At 38.6% G+C, this 19521-nt stretch overlaps 1 protein-coding gene across 1 annotated transcript in view; it reads left to right on the top strand.

Moving 5' to 3' along the window:
* LOC126175641 (tRNA pseudouridine synthase Pus10) overlaps nucleotides 1–19521 on the top strand; it is a 100198-nt gene that overhangs the window by 66104 nt on the left and 14573 nt on the right. The window contains exon 8 of the mRNA XM_049922531.1: nucleotides 5425–5564. Within this exon, the coding sequence (XP_049778488.1) occupies nucleotides 5425–5564 (140 nt within the window). The remainder of the gene's footprint in view (nucleotides 1–5424; nucleotides 5565–19521) is intronic.

Below are 19521 nucleotides of genomic sequence, written 5' to 3'. Positions count from 1 at the left end.
GTTACTCCTCACATGATGATGTAGGGGCCCTCTGGCATGACTTCAGGTCATGGTTGATAGCGACTGAGGTATCTCTGACGACATAACAGTACGTCCACAGACATCGTGTGTCATATTGTATTAGCTTTGACACAACAGTATCATATTACTATTTTGCAATGGGACAGTTCTTATTCACGCACGACACATGTCTCTGAACTGTCTGCATGATTTGAGGTACTCTGTGGCCAATAGTACTCTAGATCTCTCCCTGATGGAACATGGTGGATAGGCTTGGACATCAACTCTGTCCCAGCACCATTATCCAGGATATCAAGGACAACAGTTGTGGGCTTCAGGAGAGGGCATGATAGCTTTATGATTCCATTTCTAAATGGATCAGTGCATGCATTCAGAACTGGCATGGTACAACATCATACTGATAAGTGGGCTCATACTGCCAAGTTCTTTGTAGACTTGTTGTAATAGCATCACATACCCTCTCAGCAAGTGAAGTTTCATTTCATTTTCTCCTCCCCTTCTGTGCAATTCAGTTTTTTTTAGGGCAGTGTACATGCAAAACAAAATAATCTCCTAGTGATCCAAACTCTTGTATCTCTGTGCCTTAAAATATGATTGACTAGCAGACAGGGGCATCTGAAATTAGATTGTTGGAAAATATCATATTCAATAGATGAGAGGACCATGTGTATGTGAGTTGTGGGTGTATGAATGTGTATATTTTTGTCTTTTGTCCAATGAAGAACTTTGAAAGTTCATATGTTCCAATAGTCTACTTTTAAAGGTATGTAACTGCTGCATAACTACTTCTTTATGTGGCCGTCTATTGTAGTTGTCTAAAATACAGTGTTCATTTACAGCAGCATTGTTAATAATGAACATGGATGTTTGATTTTAGAATACTATATTTACTGTATAATTCTATGTTTTTCTATGTCTCCACAACACGTGGCTTCCAGTCCTGCAGTATTCAGAGGTCATATGACATTTTGAGGATGAGATGCCCCCCCCCCCCCCCTTTAGCTGCACAGTGAATAAATAACTAAACAGTGGTACATCAGCCTTTCTGTATGTAATCTGCACATCCTTGAATGTATAAGTACAGTAGAAGTGGCGTCACACTGAAAGAAAAGAAACTGGATTAAATCAGTATCAAATACATATCTGCAGAGTTAATTTCCAATATTGTCAAACAGCTTCAAAGTGAAATCAGACAATGAAGTGTCAAATAAATCAACCAAAGATTTACCATTGATTGATGGTTTGTTTTGTGCTCTTTTTATGGCAGTTATTGCGATTATTCGTCCTTTTTTTTAGGCAATTACTTGTAGTCTGCCATTAAATTTTAAGTACTGGTATCTCTGAATTCATACAGTGACAAACAGCAAGCATATATCTCTCCCTGGCAAGAACAGTGGCACAGCTCAGAAAAGCAATACCCGAGAAATCACAATGTAAAGAATAAATTCTTTAAAACTTATGGTGAAATAGTATAACCTTCCTTTAAATTTCAGGTAAGTAATGTTGGTGGCAATTCCATTAGACTTTTTGTGCACTTTAGGGCACTTCACACACATTTTTCAGCGACTAAACTAAGAACTGCCATTTTTGGACTTTTGTCACTTTCCTTGCCAGGGTGCTACTGTATATGACAAAAGGTATGTAGGTTACTTCAGAAAGTAAGTTTCACATTGTCCCATGCTAAGAACATTGTGCGACAAGAGTGGTGCATTGTTAGAAGAGAGTACATGTTCCAGGTTTCCTGCAGAGAGAGTTCTGGTGCACTACAGAAAACAGGTGCATCACAATGTGGAAATGAAATAGTGCGGCAACTGGAAATGTATTCCAACATTAAAGTATGCAGGACAGTGTAATTGTTGTGGGGAAAAATGTCAAAATTGCACCCAGATTCACTAAATATTGACAATATATGGACCAAATGCAATGTCACACCAGCCGTAAGAAATGATGCCAATTATTTGACCAAGGCCACACAGATGCAGATGATGCTGATTGGGAAGTTCAAATCTTGCACCTTGCAATTTTTATCTTTTTGGCAGACTGTAGGAACATTGGGATGAAAACACTTTCCAACGATGAGGACATTCGCACAGTGGTTCTTGAATGAGCCCATGACCAAGGAGCAGATTTTTATTGTCAAGGAGTTGAATGGTTGGCAGAACGTTCTGACTGTTGCTAACGGGGAAACTTGGTGACTATATTGAGAAATAATATCACATTTCTTTGTCACTTTGAAGTGCAGTGCAGCATTTAATAAAAGTACTCGGCTTGCCATAAATTGTAATTTACTTTTTAAAGTCCCAACATATCACATGCGAGAGTGGGAGTTGTCTCTGAAATAGTGACAGAATCAAGAGACAGCTGCCATACCTATAGAGGATAGTGTGAAATCCTAAGAAATGCTATCAAGGAGATTAAGAGTATGAAGTATGCAAATCGAATTTATAATTATCAGAATAATTTGAAAATAATGTCATCTACACTTAGATGACAAAAGTCATGGGCTAATGATATGTGCACATATAGATGGCAGTAGTATCACGTACACAAGATATAAAAGGACAGTGCATTGGCAGAGCTGCCATTTGTACTCAGATGATTCATGTGAAAACATTTCCAAATTGATTATGGCATTTCAGAAAATGTTAGCAAATTCAATATCAGGCCTTACCTCTCACCATGGACAGTGCAGTAGCCATTGACCTTCACTTAACAGCCAAGAGCAGCGGCATTTGTGTAGACTTGTCATTGCTAACAGACACAACTTTGTGTGAAATAACTGCAGAAATCAATGTGAGATGTACGACAAACATATCCATAAGGACATTGCGGTAAAATCTGGTGTTAATGGGCTATGGCAGCAGACAACTGATGCGATTGCCTTTGCTAGCAGCATGACATTACCTGCAGCACCTCTCCTTGGCTTGTGGCCATTTTGGTTAGACCCCAGACAACTGGAAAACCGTGACCTGGTCAGATGAGCCCGGATTTGAGTTGGTAAGAGCTGGTGGTTGCTCCATAATGCTGTGGGCTATGCTTATTTGAAATGGATTGGGTCCTCTGGTATTTTTGGTTACTTGGAGATGATGTGCAGCCATTCGTGGGTTCATTTTTCCAGACAACAGTGGAATTTTTGTTGATGACAGTGTGCCATGTCACCAGGCCACAATTGTTTGCGATTGATTTGAAGAACATTCTGTACAATTTGACCTAATGATTTGGCCACTCAGGCTGCCCAATATGAATCCAATCGAACATTTATGGAACATAATCAGTAGGTCAGTTTGTGCACTGAATCCTACGCCAGCAACACTTTTGCAATTATGGAAGGCTATAGAGGTAGTATGGCTCAGTATTTCAGCAGGGCACTTCCAACAACTTATTGAGTCCGTGCCATGTCAAATTGCTGCACTGCCCTGGACAGAAGGAGATCCAACACGATATTAGGAGGTATTTCATGACTTTTGTCACCTCATTGTATAATGAGATGTGCCAAGGCAGTAAGAAAATGAGCAAGTATGAAAACTCAGAAACGGTGAAATTGTGTCAGGGAAACAACAGAGTTATGCAAACTCTACATGGAAGCCACTGCAAATGCCACTCTGTCATGTGGACTTCCTTCTGTTCTAAATAACAAACACATTTTTTATGACATTAAGTCTGTGCCCATAACTCACTGTTGTGCTCCACTCAAGGACATCATATTACTTCATCTCTCCTGAATTACAGATGCTCATTGTGGTTGTGGAATGTTCACAACTTCAGCAAGTTGGGAGCAACAGTTTGTGGCCATAAAAGGATTGTAAGTTTTTGCAGCTAATGTTTTTGTTGAGATAAGTCTCTTGATATAATGTATTTTGTGTACACCTACTGCCACAATTCATGTTCTCAAAATCCAGCAGTGACTAATTGTCATGCCAGTTTCCACAAGCATGAAATCTTTGACAGATAGTGTACCAGCATATTGGAACTGAAGGTTTCACAAAAACCGCCATCAACAATATATTTTGCAGTACATGAAATGTATTCAATATGAACAACCATCAGTTGTATAAGGGAGTGACAATAATGAAAATTTGTGCTGGTCCGGGACTCAAACCCACATTTCCTGCTTCACGCAAGCGATAGCCTTAACCACTTCAGCTATCGGTGCACCACACACAGATTTACATATGTCATCATTCCTGCATCAGAACCTGTACTTGTACACATATTATGTAATTCCTGTGCAGTGGAGGACATTTCAGTTGAAAGTTGCCACCTGGTATCGGGGGTTGAATACGATATTGCAGACTTGTGTTGTTAAAAATAACATTGCAGTATTCCTTCGGACATGTTCGCCCTCCTGGGGCGACTACAGCAGCCATGGAATACAGGAAATGTATTCGCTGTTGTGAATACGAACAACCATCAGCTGTATGTATGTCTGGCACAAATTTACAAGTACAGGTTGTGATGCAGGAATGTGGGCATATAAGTTTGAGTCTGGCTGTGGGTTGTGCGTTGAAGCCAAAGTGATTAAGTCCACTGCTTATGTAAAGTGGGAAATCTGTGTTTGAGTCCCAGTCTGACACAGATTTTCATTGTTGTCATTCCCTTTTACAACTGAAGGTTGTTCATATTCACACCTGCAAATACATTTCATGTATTTGATAACAGTTGAAGTCACCACAGTGCCTGTTCTTTCACACAAGCATGCTTGTCCAAAGGAACACTGCTTTGTTCTTAACAACACAGGCATTGCAGTATCATAATTGACAGTGTTACAACAAGTTATGGACATTTTCCTCTGTTGTTATGTAGCATTTTTGATACAAGGAAGAAAGGGGGAGGGTTCACAATATTACATGGATACTATGTTAAAATCAAGTGTTGAAGTGTGACTTTTGTATCTCCTATAGTGCATAAAGAGGAATAAATGAAAAGCAGCTATTCGCTTGTATGGTTTTACAAATGTTTTGTGCTTTTTCTGGTGCTCGTAATATTTGTGGAAGAAACTATTGAGAAGGGGGCAGTATTTTCTTTATAGGCTTACAAGTATCAAAAATTTGGAAACATACACATTAATTGCTGATTATCATGGTAGAAGATGAGTATACTCACACAACTACTTCAATCTGTATTTTAATTGTGGATACTGTGTCAGGAGAATCTTTTACAAGAGAAACTGTCTCTGTTGTTACTCATTATAAAATAAATGTGGCCAGTTCGACTTTACTTGAATTAGCTGCTGCTAGCTCCTGAAATTTCATTCTGTTGATGTGTCACCACAAATAATTGGTATCATTTGAAGCATAATTAACAATGAGAAGGACTGGTACTCAATTTGTCACTGTACCTTACCAATCTCTGTAACCATTTGGTAGTAAGATAATCTACTAAATAGTTTCTGGTTCTGTTTAGGCCTTTTCAAACTGGAGGTGATGGCACAGGCTGGAACATACATTAAGGAGTTTGTGCATGGCGATTTTGGTCGAACAACACCTGACCTTGGTCAGTTACTTGGTGGTGTGCAAGTCGACATACTGGCGCTTGATGTCTTGGTAAGTTTCGCAATGAAATCTTCACAAAAACGTTATTCGTGTAATAATGACATTGTGGTGGCATAAAGGAGCAGCAAGTATATTTTATAACTTATTTAGTTTCCTGTCACAGCTGCATACATATTTCTTAATGGTCCATTTATTTTTGAGCTGTTACCTATGCCAAAAAGTACATCAGTGATGAAAACTATAAATGCAAAAGGTTGAAATATATAAACATTCTCAAGTATCTGCTATGTACAGGTCACAGAAGTTCATTACAACAGCTGTGACGTACGTATGTCTTTATCATGTGATTGTAAAACAGTTCCAGTGTGATATGTAAAAGATTTGTTCTGTTCTAATAGTATACATTCGAACAATCTGTCCTTGGTACAGTTGATTTCCATACAGTAGGTCATCTTGGCAAATGTGGTTGACTGTACTTGATAGGTGCCACCGGTGTTTAATTTGTGCTCCTGCACACTCTTGTTTTTCCACAGCACTGATGTGATTTCACTTATTTCAAATAGTACCTCTCAAGTTATTCCAATCTTGATAAGAAGCAGTTGTAACATTACTCATTTGGTAAAAAATTAAAATTTTATCCATAACACTAGTGTACTGGCAACAGCTGCAGGTGCATCCGTAATTTTAAATATTACAATTTTTATTTTAAGAACTATTAAGTCATTCCAAACTTTTGTAAAGAAAATTGTATATTTGGTTAAAAAATTAGGAACTTTATGTTGTATTGACAACAGGCAATTGAGCTGTTGTACTATGGCCACCAGTTGACTGCTGTACTTTTAAAAATATTCCAAATTTCATAAAAATATTAGTAACATTGCATGCTTAATTGAAATAAAATTGTGTTCACATTGTACTGACAACAGTCTCTACCACTACCACAATTCTTTATACCCTGCAGATTCCTGTGTTGTTGTATGGCTAGAGATGGGCAGTCTGCTGCTGAATTCATTCAGCGAGCCAGATCTTTCTAAAGAGTGGCTATTGGATGATTCGGAAAAAATGAGTGATTTCAAAGTGTGTCTGTGGTGGCTGTAATGAGTTGGGTGAAAATTCTACGCTAGGCTGCTGCAATGGCGCCACACCCCACATCCTTAAGAAAACATTTCCCAAGCTACAAAAAGTGTGTTATACACATGTGGATTTGCATACCTTACTAGTACATGAAGCTTTTCTCTTCCATGAAAACAAAAAATGAAGAAAGCTAATTTTTTCTTTCAATATATTGGCTGTCGGGCAGAAACCATAGAGCCATCTGAATAGTAATACTAATTATGATGATACGTAAGTAAATATAATACATCCAGTCTCCGAGTGGAAAAAAACTCTTGGACCAAATCAGGAATCGAACGTGGGCTCCTTCACTTCACGATCCGCTGTATTGAGTGCACAGTTACCGGGGCAAACGGGACAGAAGTGCTTCAGTACGATACTTTAAGGCAGAAAACACTTCCAGCATCATGTTCTGATCTTGATTTCAAAAGAATATCTCAGATTTCAGAAGCTAAATAAATGTTTACACATTTTGAGTGAGTTGTTACTTCTTATCCTTTGATTTAGCATTGCTAGTGATCATAAAAGCTGCTGTCTTCAACCATTATGCAGTCAAAGCAATCCAGACGTCACTCCGCTCCCAGCAGCTCAGGCTCCGCACCACTGTCACCAATCATACCTTAGGCCATCTCACTAGGTCACTACTCCCCACCATTCTCAAGAATTAATTTGCAGGGTAACTCTCTAGCTCACTGCTCCTCACCACTCTCGTGGATTGGATTGCAGGCTAGTTCACTTCTCCACACTACTCTAATGGATGAGATCGTGCGGAGGAGACCACACGGTGACTTGAGGCATCACTCTGTTGTCTGCACTCTTGGCACAGTGATACAGCTTGCACCTCACTTTCTTGACCTCGAGCACCTCTCCATCCAAATTCAGCTCTTTATTCTTTGTAAGCTTATTTGATTTGTTCTAGTTGTCACATTGTGATGCTCTTCTGTTTTGTTGTTGCGAGAGTTCTAGTTAGGTGTATTACAATGTCTTCTTCTATGTCTCTTGCATTTATAGTTGTTGTTGTTGGTGTGTTGTTAGCCTTTATGTAGGTTTTAATTATTGTGGGTGGACAGGATACTAAATATAATGGTATGTATAACACACAGTTATTTGAACGTACATGATAGTCCATGTATAAAGGCTGTCTCAGGAGGCATGGTCAATATTCAGAGATATGACAGGGACAATCATTTGAAGCAAAAACTATATATGAAAATATACCCTATTCCTAGTTGTTTTCTGAGATGGAACATATTTAAGTTGTTCCATAAGTGGCACTCACCTGAAGATGGCCAGAAGACTCTGCGCCAAAATATCGTGGCAGGACGTTCCTGATATCTGGCAGTTCTCCCATGTTTTTATGGAACAATCAGTACGCCGGGAAAGCTTTAAACATCACATATTTAAGTTACTGTTGTATATTTTTCTTGAATAAAACGAAATCTGTGACCTCTTGTCACAGTACAAAATTAAACTACATTAAATTTCCTTTAAAAAAATCCTATTCATTTTTGCTCAAGGACTTACAGGTTGTGTCAAGAGAGCGAGAGAAAACGGAAAATCTTTCGCGATGTGCATGCATAAAGGTGTAGGTAAGCCAATTTGCGCTAGTTTCCCAACTTGACAGACCACATGTCCGACACTACTATGGTACATTGTAGACAATGACAATGTACTGAATAATAAAGAAAATAAGTAACAATGTACATTAAATATGTTCTGTCTCGGAAACCATTCAGAGTAGTGCATATGCCCACAGGAAGTTTTTTGCTTCAAATGATTGTTCCTGTCATACCCTTGAATATTGACCATTCATCCTGGGACAACCTGTATATTATGTTTAATTTTTTATTCATTCTTTTAATCTGAACCGGAGTCTTCTCACATCAGACCAGAGTTTTATGTATAATTACAAAACTTATTAATATCACAGTTACTTAAAAAAATCATAATATTGTCAATATGGTGTCTCTCCTTCTTCCCTCTGCATGTATCAGTCATTTGCCTGTTATGCCCTCTTGGTTGAAATTGTTGATTTTCCTTGGTGTCCCTAAATATCTTCTGCCCACTGGGTAATAATTATAATCTGTTTTGGCAGTCTGTCATGAGGGTGTATACGACCCGGGACAACTGGGAGAATTTTGTCATCTGGGAGAAAACCGCGGAAAACTCGGGAATTTTTTAGAATTCTGGGAATTTTTCATTGTTTTAGTTTTCAGCTAAATTTTTGTGATTTTGACTGGTAAGAACCAACACTCTAACAAAGGATATTACTGTATCCCACTATTGCAGAATAATACTGCAGCAACAAAACATGAACGAGAGAAAAAAACGAAAATAAAACTTAAGTTACAAAAGAAATGCGCCATATAGACCAACAAAACACAGTGCTCATACAATCGTCTGCCAACAGCAAAGTGTGTCAAAGGCTTCAGGAAGACTGTGCAATGCTTCCTAACAACAAAATGACCATGACGTGACAACTGTTGAAATTAGATTCGTTTGAGCAGTGGCGGGCAGGCTCTTGCGCATGCGCAGTTGAGTCGAGTATGAGTAGTACCTTCTTTCGCTTCTGGTTACAGAAGTATGGCTGGGCGCCACTACTTAATATTGCCCCAGTTCAGAAATATAGTAAATCTGGCACTGATGCTCAGAACAGTCTGAGTAGTGGTGGGGAGATGGATCATCTGCATGTGACCTGTGTTTACATTCAGTGATTTTCCTCTTAGTTTATTGCTCTCACGTTAAATGATAACTATCAAATGAATTAAAATACGTTCGCATAATCACGGAAGGCTAAAGTATGTTATTAGTTTTAGATCCTGACAGTCAAGCATTAATTGCCTTGCAGAACAATGAAGTTATTTTTGTCGGTTTGCTAAAGAGATTTGGCTTTCATTAATCTTTTCTGTTTTATTTGAAATGAAGTGTTTATTTTCACACTTTTGGCTACTTTCAACTGTTCGCTGCATTTCAAGTGCACGTATGGCATTGTGCCATAATAAAGAACCAAACATGAGTAATACAGTACTGGTACTCCAAGAAAATTTACAAATGAATCTGGACATATGAATGTGCATCATAAGCCGAATTATGCATTTTAGCATGGTTCACGAAATTCTGATGCTCTTGAAGTATCCTCTGATGTCTTGTAAAATGTAAAATCTTTTAATGTTTTACAGTACGAACATATGGGCATCCTGCGTCATCGAAGCTGCGTAAGCGCGGTGACGCCTATTGTCTGGTACTCTCTTCCAACTGCTGAAACGAACCTATTTCTAACAGCTCGCAGGAAAATATTGCAAATGGTGGTTTGAAAAGCGTTACATTGAAACCAAATTTCCTTTCATGCAATATGAACTATGTGCGAGAATGTACGATGAATTACTTAAAACACAAAACGTTTGACTCTCATTTAAAAATCAGCTCTTTGAGGACGACCATTTAGAAGAATTTCTAGCCCAGAAGATCAAACATTTACGTCGTTATTAAAAATTTTACTGGTACATTTATGTGATGTATCTTAAAGTGTAACACACTCGAAAAAGATCATTATTATATGTGGAAGCTCAGCTTCTCTTCCAGCTTATTAATCTTAGAGACCAATATTATATGTGAATGCTATGTATATTATTTATTTTTATTTATTTATTTATTTATTGTTCCGTGGGACCAAATTAAGGAGAAGTCTCCATGGTCATGGAACGAGTCAATACATGAAATTATAACACGATATTAGAAACAGATAAAATGAAATATAAACATATTCAGGTGACAAGTCGTAAGTTTAAATGAAGAAAATCAACAATCTAACACTGGAATTTGCTTAATTTGTTAGCTCTTCCAGGAGCTCCTCGACAGAATAGAAGGAGTGAGCCATGAGGAAACTCTTCAGTTTAGACTTAAAAGAGTTTGGGCTACTGCTAAGATTTTTGAGTTCTTGTGGTAGCTTATTGAAAATGGATGCAGCAGAATACTGCACTCCTTTCTGGACAAGAGTCAAGGAAGTGCATTCTACATGCAGATTTGATTTCTGCCTAGTATTAACTGAGTGAAAGCTGCTAACTCTTGGGAATAGGCTGATATTGCTAACAACAAACGACATTAAAGAAAATATATACTGTGAGGGCAATGTCAGAATTCCCAGATTTTTGAATAGGGGTCGACAAGACGTTCTCGAACTTACACCACATATAGCTCGAACAGCCTGCTTTTGAGCCAAAAATACCCTTTTTGAATCAGAAGAATTACCCCAAAAAATAATACCATACGACATAAGCATATGAAAATATGCGAAGTAGACTACTTTTCGTGTTGAAGTGGCACTTATTTCAGATACTGTTCTAATGGTAAATAAAGCAGCATTTAGCTTCTGAACAAGATCGTGGACATGGGCTTTCCACAACAGCTTACTATCTATCTGAATGCCTAGGAACATGAACTGTTCCGTCTCACTTATAATATGCCTATTCAGTCTGATCAAAATATCGGTTCTTGTTGAATTGTGAGTTAGAAACTGTAAAAACTGAGTCTTACTGTGATTTAGCATCAAATTATTTTCCACAAGCCATGAACTTATTTCATGAACTACATTATTTGTTACTGTTTCAATATTACACACAAGATCCTTCACTATCAAGCTGGTGTCATCAGCAAACAGAAATATTTTTGAATAACCTGTGATACTAGAAGGCATATCATTTATATAAATAAGAAACAGCAGTGGCCCCAGCACTGACCCTTGGGGAACGCCCCACTTAACAGTGCTCCATTGGGACTGAACATCACTACCACTCTCAATATTGCAGAGAATTACCCTCTGCTTTCTGTTCTTAAAGTAAGAGGCGAACCAATTGTAAGCTACTCCCCTTACTCTATAATGGTCCAACTGACTGAACATCACTACCACTCTCAATATTGCAGAGAATTACCCTCTGCTTTCTGTTCTTAAAGTAAAAGGCGAACCAATTGTAAGCTACTCCCCTTACTCTATAATGGTCCAACTTCTGCAGTAATATTTTGTGGTCAACACAGTCAAAAGCCTTCGTTAAATCAAAGAAAACACCTAGCGTTCGCAACCTTTTATTTAATCCATCCAAAACCTCACAGAGAAAAGAGAATATAGCATTTTCAGTTGTTAAACCATTTCTAAAACCAAACTGAACATTTGACAGCAAATTATGTGAATTTAAATGCTCTAGTAACCTTGTATATACAACCTTCTCGATAACTTTAGCAAACACCGATGGCATAGATATAGGTCTAAAATTGTCAACATTATCAATGTCTCCCTTTTTATAAAGTGGCTTCACTACCGAGTACTTTAATCGGTCAGGAAACCGACCACTCCTAAAGGAAAAGTTACAGATATGGCTGAGAACTGGGCTAACATACATAGAACAATATTTCAGTATTCTGCTAGATACCCTGTCATATCCATGAGAGTTCTTGGTCTTTAGTGATTTAATTATTAACTCAATCTCCCTCTTGTCAGTATCATGGAGGAGCATTTCAGGTAACAGTCTCGGAACACTTTTTTCTAAGAGCGCTATATGATTCCCTGTTGGGACTAGGTTTCTATTTAGTTCACCTGCTATATTCAGAAAGTGATTATTAAATACTGTACATATATGCGACTTATCAGTAACACGGACATTCCCACTACGCACTGATTCTATATCCTCGACCTGTCTCTGCAGACCAGCAACTTCCTTTACGACTGACCATATGGTTTTAATTTTATCCTGAGACTTAGCTATTCTATCTGCATACCACATACTTTTTGCCTTCCTAATAACATTTTTAAGCACCTTACAATACTGTTTGTAATGGGCTGCTGCATTTAGATTTTGACTGTTTCTAACGTTTTGATATAATTGCCACTTTGTTCTACAAGCTATTCTTATCCCTCTAGTCAGCCACCCAGGCTGCCTGTTTGTGCTAGTACCCTGTTTTAAACGTTCTAACGGAAAGCAACTTTCAAAGAGCATGAGAAAAGTCTTGAGAAAAGCATTATATTTATCGTCTACTGTATCAGCGCTATAAACATCATGCCACTCTTGTTCCTTTATAAGGTTTACAAAGGTCTCTACAGCCACTGGATCAGCTTTCCTGAACAGCTGATGACTACATTTAACACGTGTTGCAGCACAAAGATCTTTTAAAGTTAAAATTTGTGCATCATGATCTGAAAGGCCATTCACCTTTTTGCTAACAGAATGCCCTTCTAGTAATGAGGAATGAACAAAAATGTTGTCTATGGTTGTTCTACTGTTCCCTTGCACTCTCGTTGGAAAGAATGCGGTTTGCATAAGATTATATGAATTAAAGAGGTCTACCAGCATCCTCTTCCTTGCACAATCACTTATACAATTAATATTGAAGTCACCACATATAACTAACTTTTTGTATTTCCTATAAAGTGAACCAAGAACCTCCTCTAGCTTTAACAAAAATGTTGTGAAATCGGAGTATGGGGATCTATAAATAACAACAGTTAGAAGTTTAGCTCCGTTAAATTTAACCACACCTGCACAACATTCAAACACCTTTTCAGTGCAGTACTTTGAAACATCAATTGACCCAAATGGGATGCCATTTTTCACATACATGGCTACTCCCCCACACCGCAAAGAGCTCCTCGAAAAGCTGCCAGCCAACCTGTATCCTGGTAAAGGAAGCCTCTGAATTATCTCCTTATTTAAGAAGTGTTCAGATATACCAATAATTTCAGAGTCAACATCTATAAGCAGTTCACTAACTTTATCTCTAATACCTTGTATATTTTGATAAAATATACTAATTCCCTCATTACTAGGATACCTAAGCTTTGTCGAAAGTGGTTTCTTTGTTAGAGAGACTTCCCTTAAGCAGGAATACCTATCAGCTGACTTCAATCTAAAAAAGCTGCAGCTCTAACACCCACTACTGCAGGAATTTTCCCATGAGTGATCCCACCAACCCCACCTATGCTGTCACCTATAAGCTTTGCCAACCTCCCCTTCCCATACCTGTTGAGGTGCAGGCCATGTCTAGTGAAACCCGTCCTGCTGATAGACTCCACCGACACCACTGAAATGTGACCCATGCTTTCTGTCATCAGCGCACCCCCAAGTCTCATGTTATTACGCCTGACGGCTGTATTAAGATGAGGCAGATCGTGACGCTGAAACAGTTCCACGAAATGCACATTCGTGTTGCCAGTCTGAGTGGCTATCTTTTCCAGGTCACCATCTATGTTATACTCCCCATCCCTACCAATACTATTACCAGCCCCACCCACAATCACTACCTGATCCTCTATAGTAAAATCCCTACATAACCCCCCTATGTTAAAAGTCACCTGAGCCAACCCTGCATTAGGCTTCACAATGCTGGTGACCTGGTACTCATTCCCCAGCACTTCCTGCAACTGCTGGCCTACACCTCTGCCATGAGAACTATGTAACAGAGAACCTTCTTCTTCCTCTTCGACTTTGCAACTGTTCTAGGCACAGTAACTACTGAGGTCTGCTGCATACTTCCTACATCTACAGCTACTAGAGATTCCTCTTCACAAGACTCTGACAGTTGGTCATATCTGTTGTAAACACCAATAGTAAAACTATCTGAAAATCTTCTTCTCCTAGCAGATCTCTTGCCAACAGCCAGCTCCCATTCCCCAACCCCCTTCTCCCTCCTCATCCTATCTAGCTCCTCCTGTGTGTTTTTCAACTGCACCTGAAGGGCACAGATCTTACGCTCCTGCTCCTCTGTCAACTTACTCTTGCTACATAACCTGCAGTTCCAGGAGAGGATCTCACCAGAATGCCCACTGGCTTCCCCACTGCATTCCCCCCAGTGAAAATACTTCGAACAAGTCTCACACCGCAATCCACTACTCATGAACCTACGGCAAAGCCCACACTTCTCACTCATGGTAAAATTCTACTTTTTCTAAGTTCCGCTACTACAATAAGAAGATGTTAAAAACCTGACTACAATAATCACAAACTTACTCTACAAGAGAAGTAACTACTATTATTAACAGTATTAATAAACAACAAAGGTGAATATAACAAAAGACTAATACAGAAAGAGAATCAAACGTCTAATGACACAGTAACGAAGCTGAAAACAGTTCCCAAAAGGTTCTTCTGAAATTATTTCACCAGAAAACACCAAGAACACCGGTTGAAGACTACTAAAGTTCCTAAATAAACCATTAACTTTTCTTATTTGTGTGTTCACGCTACTAAAGAGTGATCTTGCTATTTGCTTACTATATCACGTGTCCGTGCTGTCATCAGCTGGCAAGATCACGTGACAATGATCGCTATGACTGGCTTACAAAAGCACCTCGCAATCTCGATTGCAATGCTTCGGAAAGTGGCATGTGGTGTTTGGTGGTACTCAAATTTATACCTTCGTAATACGAAAATATGCAGCGTACATGTTGCTGCACATCAAAAGTCTTTAAAAACATCGGTATATAAAAACATAAACATTCAAAGAATTGATGAGTTTTACAGTGCCGAGGAAGAGTATACTGTCACTTAACACGGAAAAAGTGTATTTTCACCCGGGAGAAAGTGTATTTTTAACTGGGAAATCCGGGAATTTTTTTTTCCTTGTCCACGTATACACCCTGGTCATCTTCTATTCTTGTGACATAATCCTTCCAGTTGTTTATGTATTCTTTAATCTGCTCATTTATGTTTTTTACTCTTAGTTCTTTTCTGACATCTACATTCACTCTCCTGTCAGACAGAATGTACTCAGCTACTCTTCTTAACAATCGGATCCATAGTACTTGCATTCTGACGGGGATGAGTGTTTCTGCTGTGTTGTCCAAGCAAGAGATTCAGGGTCTAGGGAGCAGTAGTTATTATAAGCAGTAGTGGGTCAACAGTAAGCTTGATCATTTGGACTGTGATGTCGTCCTGTACAGTAATGCTGAGCTGAAGGATTTTTCGACTGTGTTGTCAGTTCAAGAAAGAATTTTTCGTGACTACCATCATGTAGCTCCGTGAAATAATCAGTAAGTGTGTGTTTTGTTTACAGTTCAGTGAAGGTTGTTGCTAAAGTCAAGTACTGGTTTAGTTCCTTGGTTGGGACAATGGGGTCAGCTGCAGCTTCTACTATACCTACTGTTCCCTAGACCACACAAGCTTTTCCATAGAGCAACGGGTCTTTACATTTCAGGTTAATGTATTGGCATGTCTTAGTTATCATTTCTCTCAGACTGATTGACTGTTTGCTTTCTAGTTTTATTTTCAAGGTTAGGAGGTTGTTTGTAAGTCCGATGTGCAGTGTCTCCAAGATTCGTGAACTGTTTTAGCTCTTCTGTTAGCCAAGGTTCAGGTTTTCCCTTCTGGTTTCCAGTCTTTGGAGGAGCATATTTATTGTGTAATAGAGTCAGTTTGGTAGTAAATCGATGGAGTTGGTCTTTCACGCTCAGGAATTGTATGGAAGTCGTCTCCCAAATTATCTCTTGTGTCTTGCTGCAAGCTCAGGCGCGCTGATACACTTAAAGTTTCTGTATGTTGGCACAGTTTATTCCTTGCATATTTTAAGAGTAAGTCATGAATATGATATTGTGTGCTGATATTTCAGGTATGAATTGCTTTGCTTGTGGATTTCGTGGCAAATATATGTATGGGGGCCAGACTATAGGCTGCATTGTGGGTAGGTGCAAGCTGAAATACTATTAGATTTGAAGAAGAAACTACACACTTGAAACTCACAATGAAGGGGCAGAACATTTATGTTAGTGTTCCTAGAATTATTTATATGCTCCTAAGTCAAATTGAATTTCGAAAAAGGCAGTTTTGAAGCAGACTATCACGCCTACTTTCAGAGGTCTGTAGAGAATGCACATTAGGCAAATTTTCTTAAGGGATTTTATATCTATGAACATGTACTTGGCTTGTTTGTCTTCATTACTAATGGATGTGAGTAGCATGGGTGGTATTAAGTCAAAGTGTTTGTATGCCACTACTTCACCTGCCCATCTGTTACTTCTGTAGTGACTTAGGACAGTGGAGTCTGTATTTAGGTAACCGGAGAACATGCTTGGCTTGAGCTAAGTGTCCACATTCATTAGGTGAAAGACATGGATGTTGATATTCTGAAATATGTGTTGGAGCTCGTCAAAATGAGTTGAAAGTGATGATCACATATGCTCTACATTAACAGTTCAGATACACTGGTAGAACTAGTGGCTGCATGAGTAGAAAAGTTTGTAGTTTTTAAAGCACAGGCTTAGAGTTGCACTGATTTTTAGCAGCCTTTATCCTCACCATTGTCCTGCCATCTCTTGTCCACGCACTATGTAGCTCAAATTTGAATATCATATTATTCAAAATTTTTGTCTCTCAGCAGTGAAATCTTCTCATATTATCAGGCTTGTCTTCATGAGTTTCTTAATCACTATGACTGTTTCAGACCATTTCGTATATGGTACGAACTTCATGATTGTAGGTCTAGATTTTGAAGATCGTAACATTCTACATCCTACTCTATAACTTTTGATTGTAGGATGTACTGCATGTATGTTTGTTCTTGCTTTAAAATTTTGCAATTTAAAATGAGTATCTTAATAGTAAATATTTTAATTTTACCAGTGTACTTTTCAGTGCTGCACAACAGTATGTCATCCACATTGTCTTTGTGTAGAAGAATTATGAATGATGTTTGGTACCATTTTACCAAAATGGAAGAAAAAGGAAAATGCTGCTACTCTCAGGAAATAACTGCCATGGCTTCTGGCTCGTCATGAAATCTGAAGAGCGATCTCTGGAACGATGTGGGTCAGGAAACCGATCAAGATCACCATCAATTGATGCAGAAATGTGAGAAATCATGTCTTGTGAACCGTCCTCACTGATGTCTGCTTCCACTTTGGGTGAAGGTGTCTTCCCAGAAAGGCAAATTGTGTCTCAAGCTGTATCTAGCCCATCCGTATCGTCAGGTTCTGGATCAAGTCCTGATTTATTTCCTTTTGTGGTGCCTCGCCCTCTACTGCTTTTCATTTACAACAACCAATAAGAATTTTTTTTAATACAGTAAAACTTGCTCAAAATGGAATTGCCTGGGACTAAAATAATTTTTGAAATAGGGCAAGTTTCCAGATTACACAAAACTCAGTGGGCTATGTAAAATTTGTTAGGTATCATTTATGACAAAAATACAGTAAAAAATTTTAATTATGCATATACTGTATTTATGTACCTTCACTCCGACACAGTAGATATTCAGTTACTGTGTATTGGACAATATAACACTGGACTATTACACTGATTGATAAATAACACATCATTTCTATATTTTTACTCAAACTTTAAATTAGTTTATTATGGTATGTACATACATATTATTCCCATGTTTATTTGCTTTATGTTTCTCTTTTTTGTCACATATCAAGGAGGGAAACTTGTTTTAACTTCCAGTTCAAAATTGTTTTTTTCTAGGCAATTTTTTGCTCCGTACAATAGTTCCAACAAGTTGGGAGAATTTGTGTGTGCAGCCAATTGGATAACATCGTTTATGCATGCAATGACTTCTTCAGGTATATTAATTTCTTTAGGGACATTATTTTGCTCCTCTTCTTCATCCTTTGTTTCTTCTTCCTCATCCTCTGTGTTGCAGATTTCTATTAAATCCATTGCTGAAGTGAAAGTGGAGTGAGTTGACAGAAAGTCATCACTTCAAATGTAATCATCTGCACTACATGAAATGTTTCGCATTTTCATTAATTCAGCAATTGCTGCTTTATTTTCTCGAACTTCGATGGCCACAAAAGCATTTTGTTCTTAACCCCCCTTCCTCCCCAAACCCTGTTTTGTTGAAGCACTTGGTGACAGTTTTGGGTTTTATTTCCTTCACTGCCAAGCCAATCCAATGTACTGCATCCAGGACAGAAACTGACCGTGCAAGAGCAAACAAACTTTCTGCATCTTCAACACTAATAATAAGACACTGCATCAGTAATCGCCTATAATGACACTTGAATGTGTACATAACCTCCTGGTCAATGGGTTGTGTGAGGCTGGTTGAACCTGGAGGGAACCAAGCCAATTCAACATTCGATAACGTTACTTTTGGGTAGCAGGTTGCATTGTCTAGGAAAAGGAGAACTTGGTGATTTCCTTTTTTCATTTTGGCATTTAAAGAGCCCAGCCATTCTTCCATAAGACCACTCACCATCTACACCTTTTTATTGCTTTGCCATGTGACTGGAAGCTTACTGACACCTTTGTTTTTGGAACAACGCGGTTTTGCAATCTTTCTGAGCACCAGTGGCTGCTCCATTTCACCTAACATGTTTCCACACGGCAATACAGTCAGCCTTTCCTTGGACATTTTTCTGCAGTGCACTTTCCCACTCGAGTTGCTAGTGATTTTGAAGGCAGCCCACGATAAAACAGCCCCATTTCAACAGCATTGAACACGTCTTTTGGGTCATAATTCACTATGAAGTTGGACAGTATTGTCTTCCATTCTGTTGCTACACCTTCCTGCACATCATTATCTTCCCCACACATTTCATTCCACACAATATTGTGCCTAGCTTTAGAACTAAATTGTCCAGCCATCCTGTGGATGCCTTGAACTCCGTAATCCAAGCTCTTTAGTGACCTTCAGAGCCTCACTCCACAACATGGGTCGAGATAAAGATCAGTTTTTTGCCCACGCACTTACGAAGCATTCCCACTCTGTTTCGTTAATTTCTTAATTTCCGGTCTTCTTCGCCTTTCTTTTCATCTGCCTGTTCCCTTTCATCCGTTCATCCTGAATCTTATCATTATTTCTTAAAGTCTCGTAAATTTGTGTTTTACCGCATTTGAAATGCAGCATAATTTTGTGCACAGAGAATTTGTCTTTTTCACTCGCCTCGATTAAATTAATCTTTTCGGTA

The sequence above is a fragment of the Schistocerca cancellata genome, chromosome 3 (genome assembly GCF_023864275.1).
Source record: "Schistocerca cancellata isolate TAMUIC-IGC-003103 chromosome 3, iqSchCanc2.1, whole genome shotgun sequence".
NCBI lineage: Eukaryota > Metazoa > Arthropoda > Insecta > Orthoptera > Acrididae > Schistocerca > Schistocerca cancellata.
Note: the sequence above shows the minus strand (reverse complement) of the source record. Positions and strands in the feature narration are given on the sequence as shown.